Genomic DNA, 23,521 nt, shown 5'->3' on the forward strand with positions numbered 1-23,521 from the left:
TTATTATTGCAGCTGGTTTGTAATTGACTAAATGGATCTAGGGCCTAAACTGCCTAAGCCTAAAACTCTCCTTCAGAATTTTAGGGCCACTTTTTAGTTCAGAAATCTGCAACGCTAGATGGCGCTTATCCAAATAATTATCAACTCAAAGCAGAGCCATGTAATTAATAATAAACCAGCCGCAACTAATCTTATAGATGGAAGATCAAAAGTTGAAATTGTTTGTGTTATTTGCGGGAAGTGTACAATTTATCTTTTACCTGAAAATCGACCTGCAAAAGTAGAGATATGTACAAAGTGTATATATATATATATACACATATATATAAACAAATCTCTTTTCCGCATAACGATGTAACAATTATAAGCTGTATACTTAAGTAAATGAAATAGAAACCGTCTACTTTTGAAACTTGTTGTGATGTCGCTCTTTCGTGCACTCGTATGCACTCTTTACTTCTGCGTTTTTTATTTATGTACTTAGATGTCGTGACCGGACTTCCGTATATTTTGGCGCGAAATGAACAAGTCAAAGTCAATCGTGAATCTCGTTTCGTTTGTGATTGCCAATTTGTTGAAGTATACTTACCAAAGTTTTACGTGAAGGATCAGTCTTCGAAGTTAACGAGTATGAGTACACCGTTAAAAGTGACGAAAAAGCGCGTAGATAATGACAAAGAGTCACCCACCAAGCAGGCAAGTGCAGCAATACATGATAAGTGTATCTCTTCTCAATAATAATGGCTCTCACACGTACCCGTTAGAAATAGTTTTCAATTTATCTTAATTTTTTTTTTTTTTAAATAAAAATTTCAGCGTACACCTCTACAATTACCGCAAGAAAAAAAGGTCGGCATTTACTTTGCACAGTCAAAAAATGCTATGGAGTTGGTTGCAAGTTCATCAGATTCATCTGAGCATGACGATGAGGAATCAGAAAACTATGAAATAACCGAAGATGGCTCGCTCAAGAAGAGAAAGCAATTCAAGGATCCTTTGTCTAAAAAGTTGGCCAAGATCAGAAAGACCTTTGATAGTAACATCACTGTTGTTGAAAATGAAAAGGATGAGTTTGCCCTCAAAACTGAGAATCAAAATGTTGTGCCTTCAAAGAATAAAGAATCTCCTGAAAAGGTGCTAAAAGAGATTCCCTCAATAGAAGCTAATGGTGATGTCAAGAGCAATACTGTGTGTGGAACTAATAAAAAGAACAACGAGGAAAAGGTTGACAGTCAGTTGCCAGAATCTATAGAGAGTTTGGATGATTTATTTGATGAGGATTGGTCATTCAACCATAAGGGAAATAAAGAAACTGCCAATGAACTAGATGACTTTTTTGTGAATGATTGGTCGTATGAAACTACCATTGACTTAAGTGAGCCAAAGAGGTGTCTTATCATTGATATTGTTTGGGAAAAAATGGATTTCACAATGACTGTCAAGGATCCAAAGACTGAAGCTACTGAAGTTGTCAAATGTTTTGGAATCTGGTGAGTAATAATAATTATCTACTTATTTCTTTAATATTGAAAAAAGTTGTTTGTTTCAGGCGCTACACGAAAATTCAACCTGGAGAATGTGTTATTGTAAAAGCTCAGAAAGAATCTCCTGATGCTAAATACTGGACTGTTGATAACAACTGTGGCTGGATCATAAATCAACCAGATACTTTAATTTCTGGAACTTCAGTTGTTAATGCACTGTGGTGTAATAGACGGAGTTTATTTCAAGAAAAGTTTAGACTAATGGAAAGCTTACCATACTATCAAGGCACTGGTCAATTTATGCTTACAGGAAGCTTGACCCATGAACTTATTCAAACAGTTTTGGAAAAGGAAATATACGAAGTTAAGAAAATAAATGATTTACTTAATGACATTTTAAAATCAAAACATGCCATTCAAATGATGTACAGTGCTGGAGTTTCTATGGCTGATTGCAAAAATCTAATGAGGCCTTCAATTGGTCAAATTTATAAATTCATACAACGCTACATCAAAGGAGTACAACCGGATGCTCCTGACAATAATTTTGATGGTGGAATTGAAAAAATCTGTGATATTGAAGAAAACGTTTGGTTACCGAATTTAGGATTAAAAGGAAAAATAGATTTAACTGTTGAAGTTACGACAAAGTCAAAAAATAATTTGTTTCCAACTGTTGAGCGCAGAGTACTTCCTCTTGAGATAAAAACTGGTAGAGCAAGTTTTTCAAATGAACATCAGGGACAGTTAATCCTTTATACAATGATGATGAATATGACTGAACGTAAAACAAACTCGGGACTACTATTGTATTTGAGGTAATACATTTTATTAAATAATAATCCATGACAATTTTGCAAAGAATACAAACTGAATTTTGTCGAATCTGCAATATTTTTTCCAGAGAAAATACAATGAGAGAAGTAATTGGTAGTTATCATGCACAACGCGATTTAATTACTTTGAGAAACTCGGTAGCCTACTATTCGACACGTGAACCAGTAATAATGAAAACAAAAGACGAAGAAAAGGTTTTGCCTATGGAATTACCAAAACCTATCAATCATCACTCATGTTCCAAATGCACTTACAAATCTTTATGTTGTACATACCTTACTGATGGGGATCGAAAAGAAATGCACGATGGACATCATCTTAAAAATCTTGATGATAACGTAACTAGTCATTTATTACCTGAACACGTTGAATACGTAAAAAAGTGGATAACTTTAATGCAAATTGAAGAAATTACTGAAAACGAGGATGTATTCAAATGGAGTGATCTTTGGACAATGAAGCCCTCTAAAAGGTAATCTAGATTACAAAAACTTTTTAATAAGTGCTTAAAACGAATTTTTTTCACCAGAGAGAAGAGAGGTTCATGTATCAGTGGTTTGAAGATAATTGCTGCTACTCCAAAATATGGAAAATTTCTTCTCGAATTTCAAAGATTGAAAAATAGTGACAATTCAAAAAAAGAAATTAATACGTTAGAGTTTTCAGACGATGAATACGTTATTATAAGCACAAATAGTAGGATAAATATTTGTACTGGATATCTTGATAGCAATACTTCATCTAGTATTTTTGTGCGTTGCGAAAAGTAAGAAAACATTACGATTCCATATGAAACTGTAATATTTGTATCATTTTAATGTATTTAACACTATTTTAGAGATATAACCAAAATTTATAAGGATGAAGAATATCACATAGATAAATCTTTATACAACTCATTTTTAACGCACAATTTGTCACAACTAGGAGGTCTTTTGGATGATCACGAAATTTGTTCCAAATTGCGAAGAATAATAATTGAAAGGTACAAAAATTATTCTGGTTTTTATTAACTTAATCATGATAATTTGTTTATATGTTATTCAAGACGTCCAGCGACATTTTCATCTGATTTCCCGCAATCAATACTGGAAACTGGCAAAAGCATTTTAAAAAGACTCAATGAAAATCAGAAAAACGCAGTCCTCAAAGCTTTGGCAGCTGATGATTACTTGTTAATAAAAGGCTTTCCAGGAACTGGTAAAACGCAAACTTTGGTCGCTATGATCGAGTTGCTGGTAAAATTAGATATGTCTGTACTGGTTACTGCCCACACAAATACCGCTTTAGATAACATATTAGTAAAATTGCTGGAACTTAATGTAGACTTCATACGTCTTGGATCTACTTCGCGAGCTCATTCAGCTTTAATTGAAAAGTGTGATGATAATTTGACATCAAAATGTGATTCGCCAGAAGCCTTGCACACTCTTTACTGCAGTAAAGTAAGGGTCAATGTGTGCTTGAACATTGTACATTATTCTTTAGTTTTGACGTTAATTTATGTCTACAGAAAGTCGTTGGCGTAACATGCTATGGTTCGACTCATACGCATCTGTCGCGGCGTAAATTTGACGTATGCATCGTTGATGAAAGTACCCAAGTTTTACAGCCAACGATTCTACGACCACTTTACTGTGCATCTAAATTTGTTCTCGTTGGAGATCCAGAACAGTTACCTCCAATAGCTAAAAATAACGTAGCAAGGTTCGTTTCTTTATTTGCTTTTACTTTACAATTATAAAACTCTTTTAAACTCTAAAAGAAAAATAAATTTCAATATTTCAAATAATGAAAAATGTAATTTTCAGAAAAATGGGTATAAACGAATCTTTATTTGCGCGATTAGATGCAAAAAGCAATGTAGTGGCTCTAACTCAGCAGTATCGAATGAATAAATGCATTATGAATATCGCAAATAAATTGACGTATAACGACCAATTGCAAATTGGCAACGAAAAAGTAGCAATCTCTACTATACCTGTAACTAATTGTGCTGTAAGTATTTTTGGTAGTGTACATACCTCTTTGAGGACAGTACACTATAATATAGCAGTAAAAATAAATCATACTATAAAAAAAGTATAATTAGTACTCTTTGTGATGTAGAAAATTTTTTTTTTTAATTTTCAAAATAATATTCAGGACTTGGAACTGTGCGAAAGGTGGATAAGAAAAACGCTATCTTTAAGATTAAAAAATTCGGTAATAATGCTAAATACATCAGCCACTTATCATCTCGATCTTGATATAAATCTAGAACAAAAAAAATCAAGAAACTCGAACTACTGGGAAACGGCTATGATTTTACGGTTAACGGAAGTCCTTAAAAATGTGAGATTAGACCCAATCAAATATAAATAAATGTTTCATACATTTATCTAGAGAAATTCACAACGATATTATTGCAGTTAGGAGTACATGCTCAAACCATTGGCGTAATTGCACCATATCGAGCTCAAGTGCAATTGTTGCGCTCCATAGTTTCCAGTGATATTGAAGTTAATACTGTTGATCAATATCAAGGCCGTGATAAAGACGTAATTATTTATAGTTGCTCAAAAAGCGTACCAAAAGACACTGATGTAGCAGTGAGTGAAACTTAATTAATGATTATCAATATTAATTTATGAGATTTTCCGACACTATTTTTTTTTTATTTTTGCAGGAATTTGACATTCTAGAAGATAAGCAGCGTTTAACTGTGGCTGTGACTAGAGCTAAACACAAATTGATAATTGTAGGCGATCTCAATACATTAAATAGGTATACGCCATTCAAAAAATTAATCAAAGCTTTAAAATTCCATGACCAAATTTATGATTTAAAAGATGGAGAAGATGATTTCAGTTTTGAAGATCTTATTAGGGTAATAGTCTAGATTTTTCTCAAAGATACAACTAATAAACTGCAAAGTACAAATTTTTTATTTCCATGACTATAGTAAGTTTATAAGTGAAAAATAACTCTGTTCAGATATCTATGTCGATTTGTTTTTTCTACAGTTTATGCACATTTATTTTTAATTTCATGATACAATTTTTTCATGTACGTTTATTGTTTACTTTATAAATAAAAATACATGTTTGAAAAGTAATAGTGTTTTCTTGAAAAATTTATTTTAACGATTTTCAAAATTACAATAGTTATATATTTGTTTAAACTTAGGTTGCATGAAATGCTTATTCACATCTGAAAAAGTCTTTCAGTAATTTATTTCACACAAAATAAAGCGTCAAGCTGGGTACTACTCTGAGCTGAATGCATTAAAAATTGCAATAAACTCTCTTTTCATTAACAAAGTTACCTTGCTACTTAACCTTTAGTTGCAAATAACAATTTACAATTTGTAATAGGCTACCTACTTAATATATCAGGAGTGCAATTATTTAACATAAAGCATATAAATAAGTTATCAGAGAAACTTGAAAAGTACACACTTTTTAAATAAAAGGTGTATTTCATTATTAATGAAGACATATGTTACACAATAGTTAATTACAACATACGTTATTTCCTAAAAGTTTTTTTTTTTTTTTTTTCTTCATATAAATAGTACAATTTTTATGTATTTATCTTCGGCATCAAAATCAAAATTATACTGTACAAAAATGTCCTCAGCCTGATTCCACTTTTGATACAGAAACACATTCTAGCAAAATCTGGAAAAAAGTGTCAGGCATCTTGGTGTTAATTACAATGAACATGATTAGTCTGCTGTTTCTCGCCTTTTTTCAGCATATTTCTTTGTGTACTCTTCTGCATTTTTAAGGAACTTCCTTCTGTCTCTTTGGAATTCCTCTGCCAAATCAGCTCTCAGTGGATGTTCGGGTTCTGGGTCGTTGACTAACGCAATTAGTGCTTGTATCACTGTAATTTATTTTTAATTAAATAACAAACGCACTTTAATTTTCATATGCAACAGCACAACCTTAAATTAAAATATTGTACTTAAGACCATAAAACTTGCAGATATTAAAATGTAATAACCTTGATCTGTTCTAGTGGTTGGTTTCCAGTTTTCTGCACTGATCATTGGCAAACACACTTGTCCCTTTTCATCAATATTTGGATGATATATCTTGGTTTTAAAATTTATTCTTGGTGGTTTGAAAGGATACTCAGCTGGGAAATTGATTTCAATTCGGAAAGCACCTTTGTTATAAGGTGGATTGTCCTGGTTGGAGCAAAAATAAAAGAAACAAAAATTCAATCAAGTCAGAGATACATGGAGAAAAAAATAGTGAATCGCCGTGTGAGGACAAGGATGTCGACTTACCGGCTGTATAAGGCCCTGCCAAGTGAGGATATTTGACTCATCGACCTGTATATTTGTAAAGTACTTCATCGACGAAGCTCGCAAATCGCCCAACTCCTGGGGGAAAAAAAAATTAAGTACAAATGATAATCCCACGCACTGGCTCTACCCTGAATCTTTATTCCTCTCAGGTTAAGTATAACCATCTCACTTCGTCACTTATTTAAAAATTAAAGTTTTCTTGAGAAAATCAGAGCAGAACAAGCGCAAAGGTAAATTTCCAGGGAATTAATAGTCGAAGCTGCACACTCAGTGAATTTCGGAACATCTTACCTTTTGCAGCCTTCTCGTAGCTGCCATTTTCATATACACACTGTTAAAATTTCAGAGAAAGCTCGACGTTGAGTTATACCTATGTCTTATGATATAGAAACGTATATTTTTATCGTAACTTGTAGAGAAGTGTTGTACAGCTACACATCTGATATTCTGATGGGATATGGGATGGACAAGTACTAGGTATAGGTATAGATTATGGACACACACTGGTGTAGAGGAGCCGCCAACTGCGGGTTACAATTGTCGCGGAGACGACGATGACGAGGAGAGCCGAAAGGGCAAGGACCCAAAATCTCGACGACCGACGATGATACCGTACGGTGTAATATACGTGTTGCACGTGTCCGGCGAAGAGCCGCTTAGGTGTAGCTTAGAAACTCCAGCCAATACTTACAAAAGTTCTACAAACTACGTTTAGAAAGTTAGAAGTTATCACCAAAATAGGGGTTTTATATTAAATGAAGCTGAGAGTTATATTAAGTATAGTGTGCTACTTACTTACCTAGTATATGAAACCTATAGGTCATAAATATATACAATTTTTCGGATACTTGAGTTATACACCGTGGGATGCCTTTTGTTGTATTAGTAAATCAGTATTTGATCTTAAACTGTGTGGTAAAGTGAAACTGGACAAAAGGACTAAAGGACACGACGGATTTATTCGCATCCAACGAAAAAGTTGGTGAGTTTTCATCTGAGAGTTGTGCATGATAATGTTAATTCTTGACGTTAAATTCTTTCTTGTTGAGTGACAGTAGTCTCACTTTGTCATGAATATTTTTATCAATTAAGGTGTCAAACCACAAGTAGATATAAAACCCTAAAGGTTCCCATTAATGTTCGTTAACAAAATCACCCAACTGAACATTTTATGGAGCTACAGTGAAATTTGGAAATTTTCACAAGCACAGTAACCATTTTAATAATATTGATAATATTATTATTAATACAAAAGAAACTACGTTTTGGCTCCAAGTTTTATGGTTTTATTTTTCATAAATTATTTTACGAATAAAAATTCAAGAAAAGTGATAAACACACCGTTTGGCTTTTTTTTTTTTTCAAAAATATGATTCGTTTTCATTCTGTTACCATGCAAGGAAAAATATATATTAAAACGGTTTTACATTGAATTAATCAAAATACCGTAACTATGGTACAAATATTTATTTAATAATTGTTAATATGTATTTACTCCTTGGATTAGCGTTTTCAAAGTTGCGGTTTTTTACAAGTAAATGTTTTTCAAATTCTGTCGAAAATAGTCGACAATCTAGTTTTGTAGGTGTACAACCAATGAACGTTAAATGTGCGTTACAGAAAGACAGCACAGCAGCGCCTCAAGGCCTCAACAAACCGCCTCTGCATTATCTGCAAGCTATCGCGGGCTGCGGATGTGTTTTCTACGTCGTGAGTCTGACTAATAAGTAAATAAGCACGATACATTTTGTCTCTCGTATATTTTGTCGTTTTAGTGACGATTTTAAGCATAGCTTGTGTTATTTGTATCCTCAAAGTACCTACATTACTTTTTATATTTGTGGCTTGATAGTGTATATCTTTTTAAAGTGTTTTTTTTATCTCTTGCTTTGTCAGCAACGTTCTGACTAAACAAAGAGGTTAGACTCGTACTCTGCCAACGTACACTCAATCGCCATTTTGTCGAACTGGTGCTCTCTAAATCATCCCGCTGTGGTCAAGCTCATAAATAACGTCTGAAATAGAAATCAAGGTATTTTTCCGCAAATTAAAAAATTTCTTTTATTTCTACGGCTTTCAATGTTGAAAGATTCGTTATATTTGATGAAATTAGTAACGTAAATTTAATTTTTTTTGTTTATCAAACTGCTGGCATTTTATTGTTTTTCCTAACCTACAAGATTACACCTCAATTTACGCAAGTTTGCCATAAAATTATTGAATAGAGGTGACAATAATTTATAGATAAAAAAATTCAAACATTTTTTTATTTGAGTTCAATAGTTTCAATATTTACATCATGACATCACATTACACAATTTTATAGTGATACGAAAATTTTTCTAAGGAGGTTATCGGCACTTACGTAACCTCAGAAACCAGGTTCGTTCAAACCCCTTTTGGTTCGGTCCGGTTCTCTTAACAAAATATACCTATATATAGCGAACCAAACATATCTGGTTCTGTATATATAGGTATATATTGATAAGAGAACCGGACCGAATCGTAAGGAGTTTGAACAAATCTTATATTACCGTTTGTAACGTATGTATGTATAATTTTTGTCACTTGACAATTAATACTAGTTGCGATTTTTAAATTTATTGTTTATTCGTTACCTCCTACAAGAAATAATGCTAAAGAAATATACGAAAACATGTATCAAGTTAATAAATACATTATATCGTCATTTTGAGTCACCTAAGATGGACTCTCCCATTTATCGTCTTATCTCCTGATTAAACGGTGTGTTAGTAAGGGTTCTGCTGGACTTCGCTAAAACAATAAAAATTCCTCGTATGTCATTAGAATAAGTCATACAGTAAGGAAACATTGTTTTTTGTTTTCTTACTTTTTCAAGTGATTATTGTAACAAGTTTATACATAATTTAATTTTGAAAAAAAAAACTATTTGGATAACAATCCTAATTATAAATCATACCTTGCAAGATTTTTTTTCTATAAAGATAAAAACAGGATCATCTATTTAAAAAAACGTCAGTCGTAGAGGTTATGTTTGGTTTTGGTTCACCCATATACTATTTTTCCAAAACCAACAGTCGAGCTTTCTTCTATGATTGATTATAAGTCTATTTTTGAAATTTCAAGTTTTATTGAATAATACAGGAACAAACATCGGCGTAGAATAATCGAAACATAACAAATTTTGTGGTACCATACCTTGGTAAAAATAAAAAAAGTTAAAAAGCCAAGCTTTGTAATGGTTTCGCAAAAATGTAAATCATTTAGTATTTAGATATATAGGAGTTTAGTGAGATAAGTACAGTGACTGATTAGTTTCGGTTATTTTTCCTCTTAATATGCTACCGTCACTGAATCACTGATTGCAATAATGACTAAATATTAGCCCAATTTGAAGACTATTGTTTAATATTTACAGTAACTTGACGTAAGTGTGGATACTTATGACTGTCAAACTTATGATCAGTCTCAAATTTTCTACAGTCAAAAAGAAGTAAATCATTTATTTATTTATTTTTTTAACTCAAGAGTGAAAGCTCTTTACTATTGTTGTAACTCTTAAGTTTATTTTTGAAATTCTATTAAATTTTGTTAAACAATAGAGGAAAAACTAAAAAAAAAACAGATCTTTTACTTGACATAACCTATTTCTCCCACACCCTCTTGAAGGTAGTGTAGGCAAATTGAAAATGTTGGCAAATTCATCATTGTTTGTAAGCATTGAGCTTCGAATTAATAGCGGATAAGAGGTACGACTCATAAGTGTCAGCCAAAAAGTGTGCTAATAAATTTATGTCAAACAGAACTCTAATTGATTAAGTTATTACTCAACGTATTAATAAGTTAACCTTAAAATTTTTGCATTTATTTGTTGAGAAAAAGCTGAAATAAAAAATTTTCAATTAAGTAGCATTTCGTTAGCAATAAGTGAGTCGAACGAGCTCTTTTATCAACATGTGCAAACTTGAGATAGGTCAATTTTTATACCGCATTACTTTATTCAAACTGTCCAGACTATGACGCTTAAAGTTTTATTTTAAATTCCTTATACTTTGTTTTTGCTGAATTATAGAAATCGTATCTATACGCTATGGATTTAAAATTCTGTACTTGAAATCAATCATAAATTTATTAACTTTCACTAAACTCATAAGCATTATCAAAATATTATATATTTCCGTAATTGTTTTATGTACACAAGTATAAAAAGTTAATTCATTAAAAAGTTTGCAGTTGGTTATACGTCGTCAAAAATATAACGGTATTCTTAGTGCTAGATGAGGTTCCTTTTTGTAAGCATTCTAGAAACATTAAGTTCGTATTGAGGGGGTGTAATATTAACTTATTTGCTTCAAATTTATCGTTAAAACGACATTAATTGTAAAAACGTTTCAGGGTTCCCAAAATCTAACACAAACACGATATTTTTTTTTTTTAGTTAGGGTTTTAGTCCAGAGAGGCATCGCAGAGCTTTAATTTGATTCACAATTTTTTTTTTTTTTAAATATAATCCCGAATAAACATGTCAGTTAAGTGCACATATTATTCGGATGTATCAATAAAAATTATGCTTACAATCCAGTTTTCAAAACTTGTAGTGGCTAATAATATACTCAGTAATTGTTTAACTTATGTAAATCATAAAATTTGGAAAGTATATACTTATTATCTATTTTGTGTAAGAATGCCCTAAAAAAATTGTTTCTTGCACCATGTATGAATTAAATAGCAGTCAACAATCGAGAAACAGCCAACACAAAAATTGAAGTATCGAAATAATTAATAATAGTAACCCAGCTACAAAAAATCACTGTCAAGCTACTAAAAATATACTAAATTTTGTCTTTAATAAACATAATATACATTTTATTATTTACACATTTTTACATAATTATTGACAAAAATAATTTTTTTGATGGTAATGATTACTTTCATCAATTTCTATAATTTTACGTATTTTTCATGCTAACATTATAATAATTTAAAATTAATGTTACTGTACAATTACATGTTATTTTCATATAGCCAATTTACATTAAGAATCAATTATTTTCTACCAAGAAGAAATATTTTTAAAAAATATTGAATGTAATTCCTGCGGTATTTCAGCTAGATTGTTGTAAAAAATTGTATTCGCAAAAAATATAGTTAAAGTTAATCACTGGGAAATTGTTTAGGTAGATTCATAAAATAAAGCCCCTTCTGTTTAGTATCCTGCGAGTTATACTTACTACACTCGTAGAAAGTTTGAACTCGCAGTTACGTTATATCTCTACTTACTTCACTTACACAAGACTATAGTTACTGTTGAAATAAAAGTGAAATGAAAAAGGTATCAAATAAAATACCAAGTATTTTGTATGTTTGGTATAATACAAGCTGAAAAAAAGGCACACATATGTTGTTAAGACTTCATATTTTTAATCATTAATATTTGCAAAGGTCGAGGTGATCAAATTTTTGTATTATATTATCACACATATTTTTAGTAATGCTAAAAATAATAAATAATTCATAATCTATTTGATATATTCCTGGACTTGGAAAAATATTTTATACTTCACGTAACATCTAAATATATCAATAAACTGTGCAACTAAATTTATGCAGAAGTATAACAACATACTAATTCTTGTTGCTTTAAAATTTTTTTTGAATAATTTAAGATAATTTAAATTTTAGTCACAATATTGCGTTTGATTTATCTTGATAAAGTAACGAAACCTTACATTTTAAATATTAATAAAAAAAATCATTAGGAAATTTTTGCAACAATTTTTTCAAAAGTTCATTTCAATGTAGTATGTATTTCAGCAATGATTTTTATAAAAGTATATTTTTTACTGTACTCCTCGATATCCGATCAGTGTGGTGGTAGGTGATGTTTAAAAACCATACAAGTTTCACATACTGCTTTAAACTTGTCCAATTCGCATTTGGAGCACCCTTCTCTTTGTAGACATGCGAAAGTACAGGTAGAAAACTAAATAATATATTCAAATCTTATAGCTGCTATAGGTTAGCAGTGCTGTTAACTGTTTAAATGGTGCATACTTGATTTGTATTTTAAATCTTCTCTGATTTTTTAAACCAAATTTTTTGACTGATTTTAATGCAAGCTTAATGTAATTAAATCTTCGCTACGTTAAAATATTGTAGTTTTACTGTCTGTTCGTTGATGTTTCTGTTACTATTGCGATCCTGTTTGCAGACACTACCTTAGTAATTAATTTTCCAATACTGACTCATTAAATTATTTATGCTAGGTCATAATTCTAGAGGAAAATTTTTTTTTTTCATTTGTTTATGAAGTATGAAGTGGGCTCGTGGGTTTTACTATTACTATTATTACTATCATATTGTTTATTATTTAAAATCGCATTTTTCGTACATCGAAATATGCTCCAAATCGCTTAATGAGGAAAATGTCCACTATTAGATTTTGACCGCTAGTAGTATTGCTTTACTTGAATCAGTATAACGTTTTCACGTATACAAACGTGTAGGTATATATTCATACTCGTGGGACTCCGCCCCCTCTACTTGCCTCGCTTGCCAGCCGCCACCCACGTATAAAAATGAATCATTCATCATTGAAGGCAATCATTTTTTTTATTTGAGTCTATATGTAATGTTGACTGTGATTTATAAATGTTCTGAATTACATTTAATTTCTTGAAAACTTTTTTTTTTTTTTTTCATAACATTTAAAAGTGTAAAATCAATCTATTTGACTCAGCATTGATAGTGTAGAAAATACAGATAAAAACGTGAAAAAAGAAAAGGACAATAATATAACAACTCTGAGAATTGAACACATACATCGCAAAGTCACGTATCTTCAATTGTTTTATACGTTTCATACTTATTAATAAAAAAATATGGTGTAAAGTAACAAATAGAATTATTGGTGTGGGGGGGGGGGGCTGTTAATATAAATCAAGTACAAATTGTTTTTAAGTGCTTCAGTTCTGATTTGTATAGTCTCTTTCTGTATCTTTAATAATTATATATACATATATATAGAGAGAAAGGTGACTTAAAAAGCATTGCATAGCATGCGGGGAGACAGTGGGAGGCTGACAGAAAAACTGTGGGGGGCGGTGGGGATTATGAAGTGCCAAAGAATGAACAACGATTTTTTATTTTATTGAGAAAATTGCAAGGAAATATTGAAAGTTGTTAGTTGGTATGGTGATTTGTAAAAAAAACCTGCTATAACCTCTAGAATGTACATGAAATATACTTTGTGCTTATATTTGAAGTATACTTGTGCTTATGCAAAAAATGTATCGAATTATTTTACGTATTACTGTAATTATGATTGAAGTAGTAAGGTTATTATAACCTACAAGATATTAGTTATTGAAAAAGTAAATCTTCGTTGACAAGTTTGTTTTCTACATTTCAATGGCCGATCCTAATTTTGGCGTTGTAAATTTTTACGTTTATAACATTAAGTATTGTTAAACTGATTACTGTGATTAGAGCAGAACACTTATGAACTGTGTAACTTGAAGGTTAGGGTTCTCTAAGACTCTTGAAATTATTGGTCGATTGTTTGAATTTCCATTTGTTGAATAAAAAGAGAACTTACGACATGACAACACGTTGATTGTCAAAAAGTTAGATCTCAACAGTTGTATTAAACATATTTTGTCAATATATGAGTGTATCATAAGTAACGTACAACTACGTCAAAATGGCGTCGATTGCATAAAAATGAGTGAAGGTTAGGTGTGGTGGGTCTGTTGGAACTCCTCCATGTTTACTTCATTATTGTTCCCGGAGTAAGTGCGCGTGCGTGGACGTGTGGGGTATTTGTATATAGTGTACTTATGACCTCGCACAAATATAGTTTCACAAGCTCCCAGTTCAGTCGCTTGGCGTTGCTCACCGCTGTAGTTTCAGCTGGTAGGGAAAGGAAACTTGGAGTAGTTCTATACAGTATAGAGAATATACAGCGAGAATAACTTTTGTTTCCCCTCCGCCACATCGACAGTAGCAAAAGTAGTATAGAGCTGTAGTCAAGCGACGTAGAACAGCTGCAGTTCCACCGTTCCCGGCGCGAGTACAGACCTAAGAGGCTTAATTCCCGTTTATAAATTCTTCGGGATCGTGGAGAGCATTTTTGTCTTGCGCGCGGTTCTTTATCGTTCTCATGTGGACGATAGTGCGCGCGCGCGCGTGTGTGTATTTGCGCGCAAGTGTATGAGTACAAGAGAAATAGGAAAGGAACACAAAGTTGTAAAAAGTCGTTAAGACTACTGCGTCCCCAGCTGAAAACTCATAGAAAGGGAGTTACAATCACACTAGAGGTATTACTCTAGCATTTCTTTTGTAATTCCTATAGATAGTCCTTGGCTCTTTCTTTTTCTTGAAATATAATTGTGAGAATTCCGCCATCTTTGGCTACGTAGTGGCGTGAACTACGTGCACAGTTGAAGGCGACTGTACTAGCGTAATCGGGGAACGACTGTCAGTTCCTCGGTTCGTGACTTTTCCAACTTGGAGCGTAACGAGGGACGCTCGAATGTAACCTTGTTCCACTTTTCCATCTACAGCTTCCTCGAGGATTTTTTTTTTTTAACTTGGAACTGATTGTTTTTCTTTTAAATAATATTTAAATATATTTTTCTTCCCTGTTTAAAAGGTTTGGGTTAAAAATAAAGAAAAAAAATAAAAAAAATAAAAAAAATAAATACATCAGTTTGTATAAAAAATTGTAAAACTAAAAAAAGTATTTTTGAACAAAATGAATATTTCAATCATTACAAAACTATTGATTTAATTTATGATCAAAAGAAATATTGCTTAGTTTTTTTTCGTTTTTAGATTATAACTGTATATTTTTTATACTTTGAAAAAAAAATGTTTTTTTTTTTTTTTTAACAGATAACTATGGATCGAAAATTTTTGTAACATGTACACGCTATGATACAAGCGTGGAAGGTGGTGTCAAAAAAATCAAGATGCTGATGTTGAAAAAATGAGGTACTCAGCTGTTCAAGAAAATAGTTATGGGGTAGGTTTGGGGCAAGAATCTCTCTCCACTTATGTGGATGAAAGTATGATGGCTGCCACTGGGGATGTTGATCTAGGCACCGGCGATACTGTCGAGGAAGGCTCAATGATATCAAATCTTCCTTTATTATTTGCCAATGGATATCCCACATCCTTGGAAAAGATCACACTGGTATGTATTGTATTACTTGTAATACAAGAGCAGTCATGGACTGGCATGAATATACTTTTGAGAAGTAAAAACTGAGTGTGTGTTATAAAAGAAATAATTTTGTTATGTAGCCAGAGCTGGAAAGATTCATAACGTTTATGGTACAGTGTTCTTTGGGGCATGACACAACTGATGTGATAAGTGAACCAAAATGGTGGCCTAAGGAAGTGAAATTTTCTATACCTATTGTGAGACCCAAAAAAATTTATGATGTAAGTATCTTTTTACTTATTTTTCTACACATTCAATTATATCTTGTGAATATTTTGTAGTAAAGAACTATAGAACAATTTCAAAACATCCTAGTATTACAAAGAAATGCATATACAAATTTAACACATTTCATTGTACACAACATTTGTATCGATTCATTGTTAACTAGGCTCACCCTACTTATACTTCAGAATAAGTAAACACAGTATCTTAATTTTTGTTCTAAATATAGAAAGATTCTTAATATACATTAGTATGATATCTTTAAAATGTATGTTTCTGTCATTTATATATATATATCTTTTCAAAATATACATCATTCAAATTAGCCAAGATTATGTAAAGAAATTTTGACCATGGTTAACTGTAATTTATCACAAAGTATGGTTTTAAAGAAATAACATTGTTAATTTTTTGCATCACATTGATTATTGTAAAAATAATTAATATACGTGTTTACTTATTTATATGATAAAAACCTGACGCCAAGTATTTAATCGATAAAGAACCTATTTACACATATGTCAATATTCAAAATTTAATAACATATCTTACATAAAAGAAAATAAAATAATAGCATTAAGCTAGTAAATTACTTAACTTACTATGTTTTGTAAATTAGATATTTTTTAATGTACCAAAAAAAATGACTAAAAGCTAGTCGTTATTTTGTTTAATATACATATATGACAGTAGAAGTGCACAGAAAGACAATCCTGATAATTCCATATTAAATTCATTATAACTATGATTGTTACCACTCCCGCTGTCACCTCTTAGGCATCTCTAAATTTACAAAAATTAAATAAAGTTCCTATTAGATATTAGTTTACCTGCATACGAAATTTCATGAGTAACTCATCATTTCTATTATGTATTGAACTGCCTTAAAGGTTCTTTATTAATGAAGTTGAAATTTGACAGGGCTAGTCATACCTTAATCGAAATATTTGTGTGTAAGTATTTATAAGAATAAAAAAAAGGATAGCAGAGCCCATTTTGAAAGAAAAGCGCTAATTTGTATAGGCTGTACATATATTGTATCAATTTTCTAACCATTTTGCGTTATCAGACGTAAAATTAACGAAGGTCGTAATAAGCGCATTCTTCACAGCTTTATCATTGAAAAGAAACTAAATTAAATAGTACAACAGATGACTGATAGTTAATAAAATAATACAATGTCACGACTGTGGTGGAAACGTAATTTATTGTCACTCTCATCACTCTCGTGTCACTTTGACGGTGAGATCAGTCCGTTCTGATTTGGCATAACGAAATGAAGGTTATGTTACTCACTTTCGGGTCGCTTGTATGAAATCGTTAAAAATATCTAACTCTTTTATTTCATATTTGCTATTACGGACAGATACGGTATTCATACTTATTGTAATTCTGATAGTTCTCACGCTTAGCATCATTATTAGTCAGTAAATTACTGTTTTTTTTTATCTGTCAATACAAACAAATCCTCAGTTCCCCCTGTAATATCTTATTTAAAAAAAAATCATGTATAACTGCGTTTTATTAACATAACCTCTTAAGTAATTGCAATCGCGGACCTTCACAATAAAATCAAGTTTAATAAAAAAATACTAATATTCACAACTGAAAAGTCCAATTTAGTTATTAAATTCAAAATTTATTTAAGTGGAACCCAACATCACAAACTCTTAATTGGAATATTTTTATATTGTATTTTTCCTACCTGTATACCACTCAAATAAGTAGAGTGGTTTGACCCTAACCTCCACCAATAACCCCTCACCCATTACCCAACTAATTAACCCATAACCCCCTTTTTTTTTTTTTTTTTTTTCTTAACAAATAATACTTATTTTGATTTAACCTTAATGTACTAATTATATTTTTTATGTCTTAAACCTGACATACTTGAATTTTCTTGCTATGAACTAACTATGTGATTAGCCTTAACAAATAAAATCTCGATTAAATAGGCTTCGTCGCGTGATCCATCAATCTGTTTAAATTATATTGATAATATTAAATTGTACTATTATATTATTTATACATGGTCTTATTGATAGCTGCACCTTACTTTGGATTGTAGCTTTTAATAAAACAGATTCTAAAATTATTAAATGACAAGTCATTGTCCCGCTTAAAAAGACGCACTGACAGAACGCTTCAATATTTTAACTTTGGTAGAAATAGTGCCAAGATCTCATCTTTAATAGATGAAAAATTTTCGTCCACTGCGAATGTGTCAAACATCAATCAAAATGTAATTGTTATCAACTTTTTAAATATACAACTCCGAGGTGAGCTCGTGAGCTGCGTTACTCAAGTGCTTTCTGTTCACGTGCAGCATGACTCAGATGCATGGTAACCATTTTAACCTACAGTATCGAAAGTTTGGTGCACAACAAAGACCTAAGTATATTGTACTTTCGAAGGTGACGCTTGCGTCATTTTCTCTGTCCCATGAAAACGAACCACATTCGAGTGACGTGGCACTTCACACCTTCATGTACTTAGTAGTTATCAGGGGGAAATAATAGAAGCAAGCTTAGTATTTTTTTTGGAGAATTAATAAAGGTAGTGTTCTCATAAAATATATAGTTTAACAATTTAAGATTGTAGCATTATGTACGAAAGTTGTTTGTTTCTGAGTGTTACAATTTTTTAAAATAAATTAGGTAATTTTTATTCGTGAGTTATGAAGTAAAATTATGATAGCGTATAACCTCGTCTCTTAAATCTTAAGAAAATATTTTTCAGTTTTTTTTTGCAATTTTCAGCCATGAAGTAACCCCATAAGTTTTATTTAATTTCTTGAATTAAGTCTTCATCGAAAATTCTGCTCGAAAAAATCGGCTGTTCTCTCTAGCGCCCTCTGAGCTGAGCTTGCCAATTCGCTTGCCCCATACTAAAGTCACTGGAATGTGTTGACGACATACGTGAATCACTGTTAATCCATTTATGGCACAATATGCTAAGCCGTAGATTTCACTATTTCTCGAAATAATTTCCCTGAGTACATCAAGTACTTAACTGTAGGCTATAAATATTAAGAAAGTCTTGGCTTTACCTCAGTCTAACAGGACAATGAGGCTTCTTCACTTCTGACCGTGGTACGTATACAATTATTTTTCATGTCGCAGCGAGTGACAAGTGAACATTTTAGGCCACTGGCATAAAAAGTATTTAATATTATATCATTTCTTAGTAATGTTAATGACGCCATATTTACGACTTTTATTTATATTTCTTTTTTTTTGTATTACAAATTGTTTTTTTTTTCTTTTTAATAAGTTTGGCGAGGATTCAGTCTTACTATCGCTTCTAATTGCATTTTTCACTTTATTCCGTCAATTCTTAATACAACTACATATTATACATTTTTTTTTTCTCTTTAATATTTCATTTCATGTTTAATATAATATTTAATTTCATTATTTCATAGTAATATAATAATCTGAGATTTTTTTGAGTTGAGCCCTTATCTTTCTTTTTTTATGTGGTAGTTTTGCATGTGCTTTTCAAAATACTAGAAAACACATGTTAAATATTTCATTGTTAACTTAATTGTAATTTTTTACGTGCATTCTAATATAATATTGTTACTATTAATTAATGAATGCTACAGTAAAAATATACTATTAATTATAATTATTTTTACGTAAAATATGAATTAAAAACTATTTTTTATAAATTTACGTTCACAAAACATTTTTGACAATAATTTTTGACTTGAGGGATAACCTTGGATATCAAATCTTTTTCGTAATTTTTTATGTGTGCGTATTTTTCCAAAATATCGAATTTTATATTAATGTATTAATTATTAAATAGTCGACTTTTTTTACTATTATCATCGTGTAATACCTTGAAGTGAAGTTATCAGATTCACCCCCTACAATTTTACATAATAGAATTTTTCTAAATTAATATACCTAGTGAAAAGTTGAAAATTATATTCAGTTTTTTTTAAATCAGTAAAAAATTGGTTAAGCTAATTTCTGCAATTAAAGTAAAGTTAAAAAAATGGACATCATTGGAAAAAATACTAGTCATATTAATAGTCCAGAAAAAATGTATTCTTAGAATTTTTTTAAAACCCATCCACTAGAAATATGGAAGCTGAAACTAGTCGATTTAGATGATAGGTTATGCATTGAGGTTCATTATATCATTGAAGTATAGGAGCTAGCCAAAATGTATTACGTTCGTAAAGAAAAAATAACATAACCTCGCATCAATTGGATTAGTAAATACATGGGATAACATACTTAATTTTAATTCAGAGGAAACATGATGTGTTAATTATGGAAAAGTAGTTTAAAAATTCCTGGTAGTATTTTTGGTCTTAAAAATTACTACTTCATAGTTAACGAATATAATAGCCAAGGAAATTAAAGAATGAGCTAAGAAAAATAATACTCGTTAATTTAAACAAATAATTTTTTTTTTTAATTAACATCTTTAATATTTCACTTTGTTGCTAAAATTTAATAACAAAAGTTTTTTCTTGAAACGGGCAGTATAACAAAATTCAGATACATGTTCTTTCAATTCAACTTTAATTCTTAAACTGCGCATTTTTTATAGCATATTTGATTATATTATCTAAAAAATTCAGAAGGTAAAAATCTGAATTTTTTTTGGGAGGTAGAAAAATATCTAATGGAATACAAAGGTTTCAAAAATCGTCAGGTTTTTAGCATAAAGATATTTTTAGCGTTTAAATAATAAAAATTGTTGAGTTTTGTCATGTAATGTTTGTAGAGTATACGTGCACCGTAAATCCTGTTGAAAAACAAAATCAACCATATTTCATACTGCTCAACATTATTTTATAATCTAAATTCTTTTTTATTTACTTACATTAAGTTTCTCTAACAGCAGCACACTCAAAGTGCTTAAAAAGTCTTATTTTTATGTATACTTGAATTTTCAAAACTCGTAGGTGTATTCATTTCGTTACTTCATTTACGTTTCAGAGCTATATGAGTAACTTAAAAAAACTCGTTTTTCGGTGCTACACGTACCACAGAAGTGAATATTTACTTCGCTTCTGTTCTTATTTGGCTCAATATCCTCACGAAAAACTGGAATATATCAATAATTGGGACTCTACAACAAGCCTATACCTCAAAACTACTGGAAAACTACTAGTTACCTTTCGTATTGAAAATATGGTAATTAATTAAAATTTTCTCCTCATTTCATTTGTTTCGCGATTAATGTAAAAATTTGGAGGGATGGAAAAAAAATTACCGTTGTTAAATTTAAAAGGTACTGAAATTAATTTTATTCGTATCCATATCTGAATAAATGTATCAATTCTAGAATTATGATAAAGAAATCGAGAGTCCAAGAAAAAAATTGCTGTCAGCTAAAAAATCGAAAGAAAATTCCAGTTTAGCAAAGTGTCTACGAAGACGATCCCAAAGACAAGCTCCATCCCCAGCTATGGTAGAGCCACCAACCGACGATATTTACCTTTGTGATACATGCGATGCAGAATTGATTGGCTATCATCAAATGCAGGTATACTTTCATCAAAGATTTCTTAGATTTACCTATTTTTCATCAGTCTTGAATTTTTGTGAGATTAAAACAAAAAAAACTGTAAATTATGTACGTTTTAAAAATAAATTCAGTACGTAAAAATGATATTAGGATAAACGTATCCTCAATAAACACCTTTTGTCACATAGAAAATTTATTATTTGAAAAAAAAAAAAAAAAAAAATTTCTTTTGTTTGCATCGCATAGGAACATGAAAAACTGTGTTATACCGTTGAACCAAGACCACCAACACCCATAGATATCGAAGGGGAACCAGAACTGACGCAAGACCAATTTATGGACTATTTTCACATGAGACCAAACAATTCTAACACAAATCAACCGAGCACTCAGAGTAGTGACAAAAAGAACGCCTTGTCGGCGTTCTTAGACTCGGCGCAACTCCGTTCCTCAAATCGCATTCGCGGCTCCATAAATCTTACCCGATGTCCCACGATACCCTTTTCCTCCCCAGCTGGTCTATCTCTCGGCAAAAAGTCGAAAATGATGACAGAAGCCATCCAGCAGGAACGACTCGACAGAATAGAAAGGCACCTACACGCACCAGCCTTGTCCATATCGTTGAAGCCAAAGTGGCTCACAAAAACGTACGAACTCGATCGATGGTCTGTTACATACAAACCAAACCGAGATAAAACGTCACGATCGAGCGAGTACGTTCACTTGTACAATTTTGGAAACTACAGCGGCAAACCAAGTGAGTATGATCTCAGTTTTACATTTTCTTTATATGTAGGTGGAAAGGAAAGAAAGGCAAAAATGTTTTATTTTCGATATCCGGATATCCTTAATTTTTTTTATATCCCGCGTCGTTTGATCCACGTAAAACATTCGTGTTCGATGATTGTACTTGAAAAAATGAAAACAGAGACGGCTTTAGATTTTCCTTGTCGATATAATTATATTGACCGACGCGTAAAATTGAAAAAAAAGCGTTGTCTATGTTTTATTTTTTTGTTGTTGTTCCAGTGTTGGATCTTCCTTCTCAGTTGAAATATCTGTCCTGTAAGCCAATCTACGTCGTTGTAGAACGACTTACTGATGAGAAGCTTGAAGAGCTGAAACGCGATCCTTCTAGGTATAAGAGCCCAGAGCGCCAGGTGCCACAATTTCGACCAAGATCACCTTCGATCGAGTCGGTGCTCTCTTTCGAGGCTGAACCGGGTGACGAGTCCAACCCTATCGAAATCATCGACCTCGAAGACGACGATCCACCACCTTCACCACCAATTCCACCACCAGTACCATTATCACTGCTGTCCCAACTAAGCATCAGGGAGCCCATGGTGAGCTTGACCACCGTACATCATAAGAGACCGCAGGCTGTAGTCGCTCCAATCAGGCCAGTCAACCCTCCTGTAGTAACACGAACTCCTCTGATGAAGCCGCAAACTCTAAAGCGCCCGAATCCTTCACCTATGGTGTTCGCAAAGTCAAGGAACGCAAGCAGGACGATTACCGTGGTAGATCTCGTTTCGTCTGACGAGGAACTGTCCGAGGACGAGGTGAGCTCGAGCCCGTATAGGCCCATGGACGATAATTACGACCATCTGGGAAAGAAGCAAACAACAATGCAGGGTGTGCCCGAAATGAACATGTACATATCGCCCAACAGATATTGCGGCGGCGAGACTCGTTATTACGTGGCTGATTCAACGACGACTTGGCTTGCGAGCCAGCACAGAAACAGCTATCTTAATCATTCGGCCTCGACCTACGACGACGAACCCTGAACGTTTGTGATCTCAGGTAGACTGGTTTTCATCAAACTTTTTAAAAGACGTCGATCAGTGCTGATGGGTTACTGCAGTGCAACGTCTATTTTATTCTAAAATACGTCCACATCATGATAAGTTTATAAAGTTGTTTCTGAGAAACAATTTGTTTTTTTTTTTTTTTTTTTTTTTGTATCTC

At 31.9% G+C, this 23,521-nt stretch overlaps 3 protein-coding genes across 6 annotated transcripts; 2 read left to right on the plus strand and 1 right to left on the minus strand.

The window, feature by feature from the left end:
• The first annotated feature begins 353 nt into the window (after window positions 1-353).
• On the plus strand, window positions 354-5,347 carry Dna2 (DNA replication helicase/nuclease 2). Of its 2 annotated transcripts, XM_089589413.1 has the most exons (13): window positions 354-380; window positions 485-696; window positions 817-1,490; window positions 1,550-2,302; window positions 2,389-2,793; window positions 2,851-3,087; window positions 3,160-3,306; window positions 3,370-3,766; window positions 3,835-4,028; window positions 4,133-4,319; window positions 4,467-4,655; window positions 4,733-4,912; window positions 4,990-5,347. In XM_089589413.1, exons 2-13 carry the CDS (start codon window positions 631-633, stop codon window positions 5,200-5,202), a joined length of 3,642 nt encoding a protein of 1,213 aa, XP_089445539.1. In that variant the 5' UTR covers window positions 354-380; window positions 485-630; the 3' UTR covers window positions 5,203-5,347. The 2 variants fall into 2 exon arrangements, with proteins under 2 accessions (XP_089445539.1, XP_014211220.2); XM_014355734.2 differs by having other exon boundaries at window positions 355-696.
• Window positions 5,301-7,067, minus strand: Ubc10 (ubiquitin conjugating enzyme 10). Its single transcript, XM_023392399.2, has 4 exons — window positions 6,913-7,067; window positions 6,601-6,696; window positions 6,312-6,498; window positions 5,301-6,191 (listed from the first exon to the last, which is right to left on the minus strand). Exons 1-4 carry the CDS (start codon window positions 6,943-6,945, stop codon window positions 6,031-6,033), a joined length of 477 nt encoding a protein of 158 aa, XP_023248167.2. The 5' UTR covers window positions 6,946-7,067; the 3' UTR covers window positions 5,301-6,030.
• Window positions 6,750-23,513, plus strand: ova (ovaries absent). Of its 3 annotated transcripts, none has more exons than XM_089589416.1 (7): window positions 6,750-6,770; window positions 15,499-15,799; window positions 15,910-16,050; window positions 21,016-21,213; window positions 21,365-21,565; window positions 21,794-22,304; window positions 22,577-23,513. In XM_089589416.1, the coding sequence occupies exons 2-7, from the start codon at window positions 15,593-15,595 to the stop codon at window positions 23,338-23,340; spliced, it is 2,022 nt and encodes a 673-aa protein (XP_089445542.1). In that variant the 5' UTR covers window positions 6,750-6,770; window positions 15,499-15,592; the 3' UTR covers window positions 23,341-23,513. The 3 variants fall into 3 exon arrangements, with proteins under 3 accessions (XP_089445542.1, XP_089445541.1, XP_089445540.1); XM_089589415.1 differs by lacking the exon at window positions 6,750-6,770 and adding an exon at window positions 8,313-8,653; XM_089589414.1 differs by lacking the exon at window positions 6,750-6,770 and adding an exon at window positions 14,497-14,921.
• The last annotated feature ends 8 nt before the right edge of the window (window positions 23,514-23,521 follow it).

Source organism: Copidosoma floridanum, unplaced genomic scaffold (assembly GCF_036245765.1).
Source record: "Copidosoma floridanum isolate Cflo_tuat_1 unplaced genomic scaffold, Cflo_Japanese_pri ptg000009l, whole genome shotgun sequence".
Lineage (NCBI taxonomy): Eukaryota > Metazoa > Arthropoda > Insecta > Hymenoptera > Encyrtidae > Copidosoma > Copidosoma floridanum.

Coding starts and splice junctions, on each gene's coding strand:
- Dna2 (XM_014355734.2), top strand. CDS start 445: ATGCACTCTTTACTTCTGCGTTTTTTATTTATGTACTTAGATGTCGTG. Junction 2,794..2,850: donor ACAATGAAGCCCTCTAAAAG/GTAATCTAGATT, acceptor TTTTTTCACCAG/AGAGAAGAGAGGTTCATGTA. Junction 3,088..3,159: donor ATTTTTGTGCGTTGCGAAAA/GTAAGAAAACAT, acceptor ACACTATTTTAG/AGATATAACCAAAATTTATA.
- Ubc10 (XM_023392399.2), bottom strand. CDS start 6,945: ATGAAAATGGCAGCTACGAGAAGGCTGCAAAAG. Junction 6,697..6,912: donor CTACGAGAAGGCTGCAAAAG/GTAAGATGTTCC, acceptor TTTTTCCCCCAG/GAGTTGGGCGATTTGCGAGC. Junction 6,192..6,311: donor AACCACTAGAACAGATCAAG/GTTATTACATTT, acceptor AATAAATTACAG/TGATACAAGCACTAATTGCG.
- ova (XM_089589416.1), top strand. CDS start 15,593: ATGAGGTACTCAGCTGTTCAAGAAAATAGTTATGGGGTAGGTTTGGGG. Junction 15,800..15,909: donor CCTTGGAAAAGATCACACTG/GTATGTATTGTA, acceptor TTTGTTATGTAG/CCAGAGCTGGAAAGATTCAT. Junction 22,305..22,576: donor AAACTACAGCGGCAAACCAA/GTGAGTATGATC, acceptor TTGTTGTTCCAG/TGTTGGATCTTCCTTCTCAG.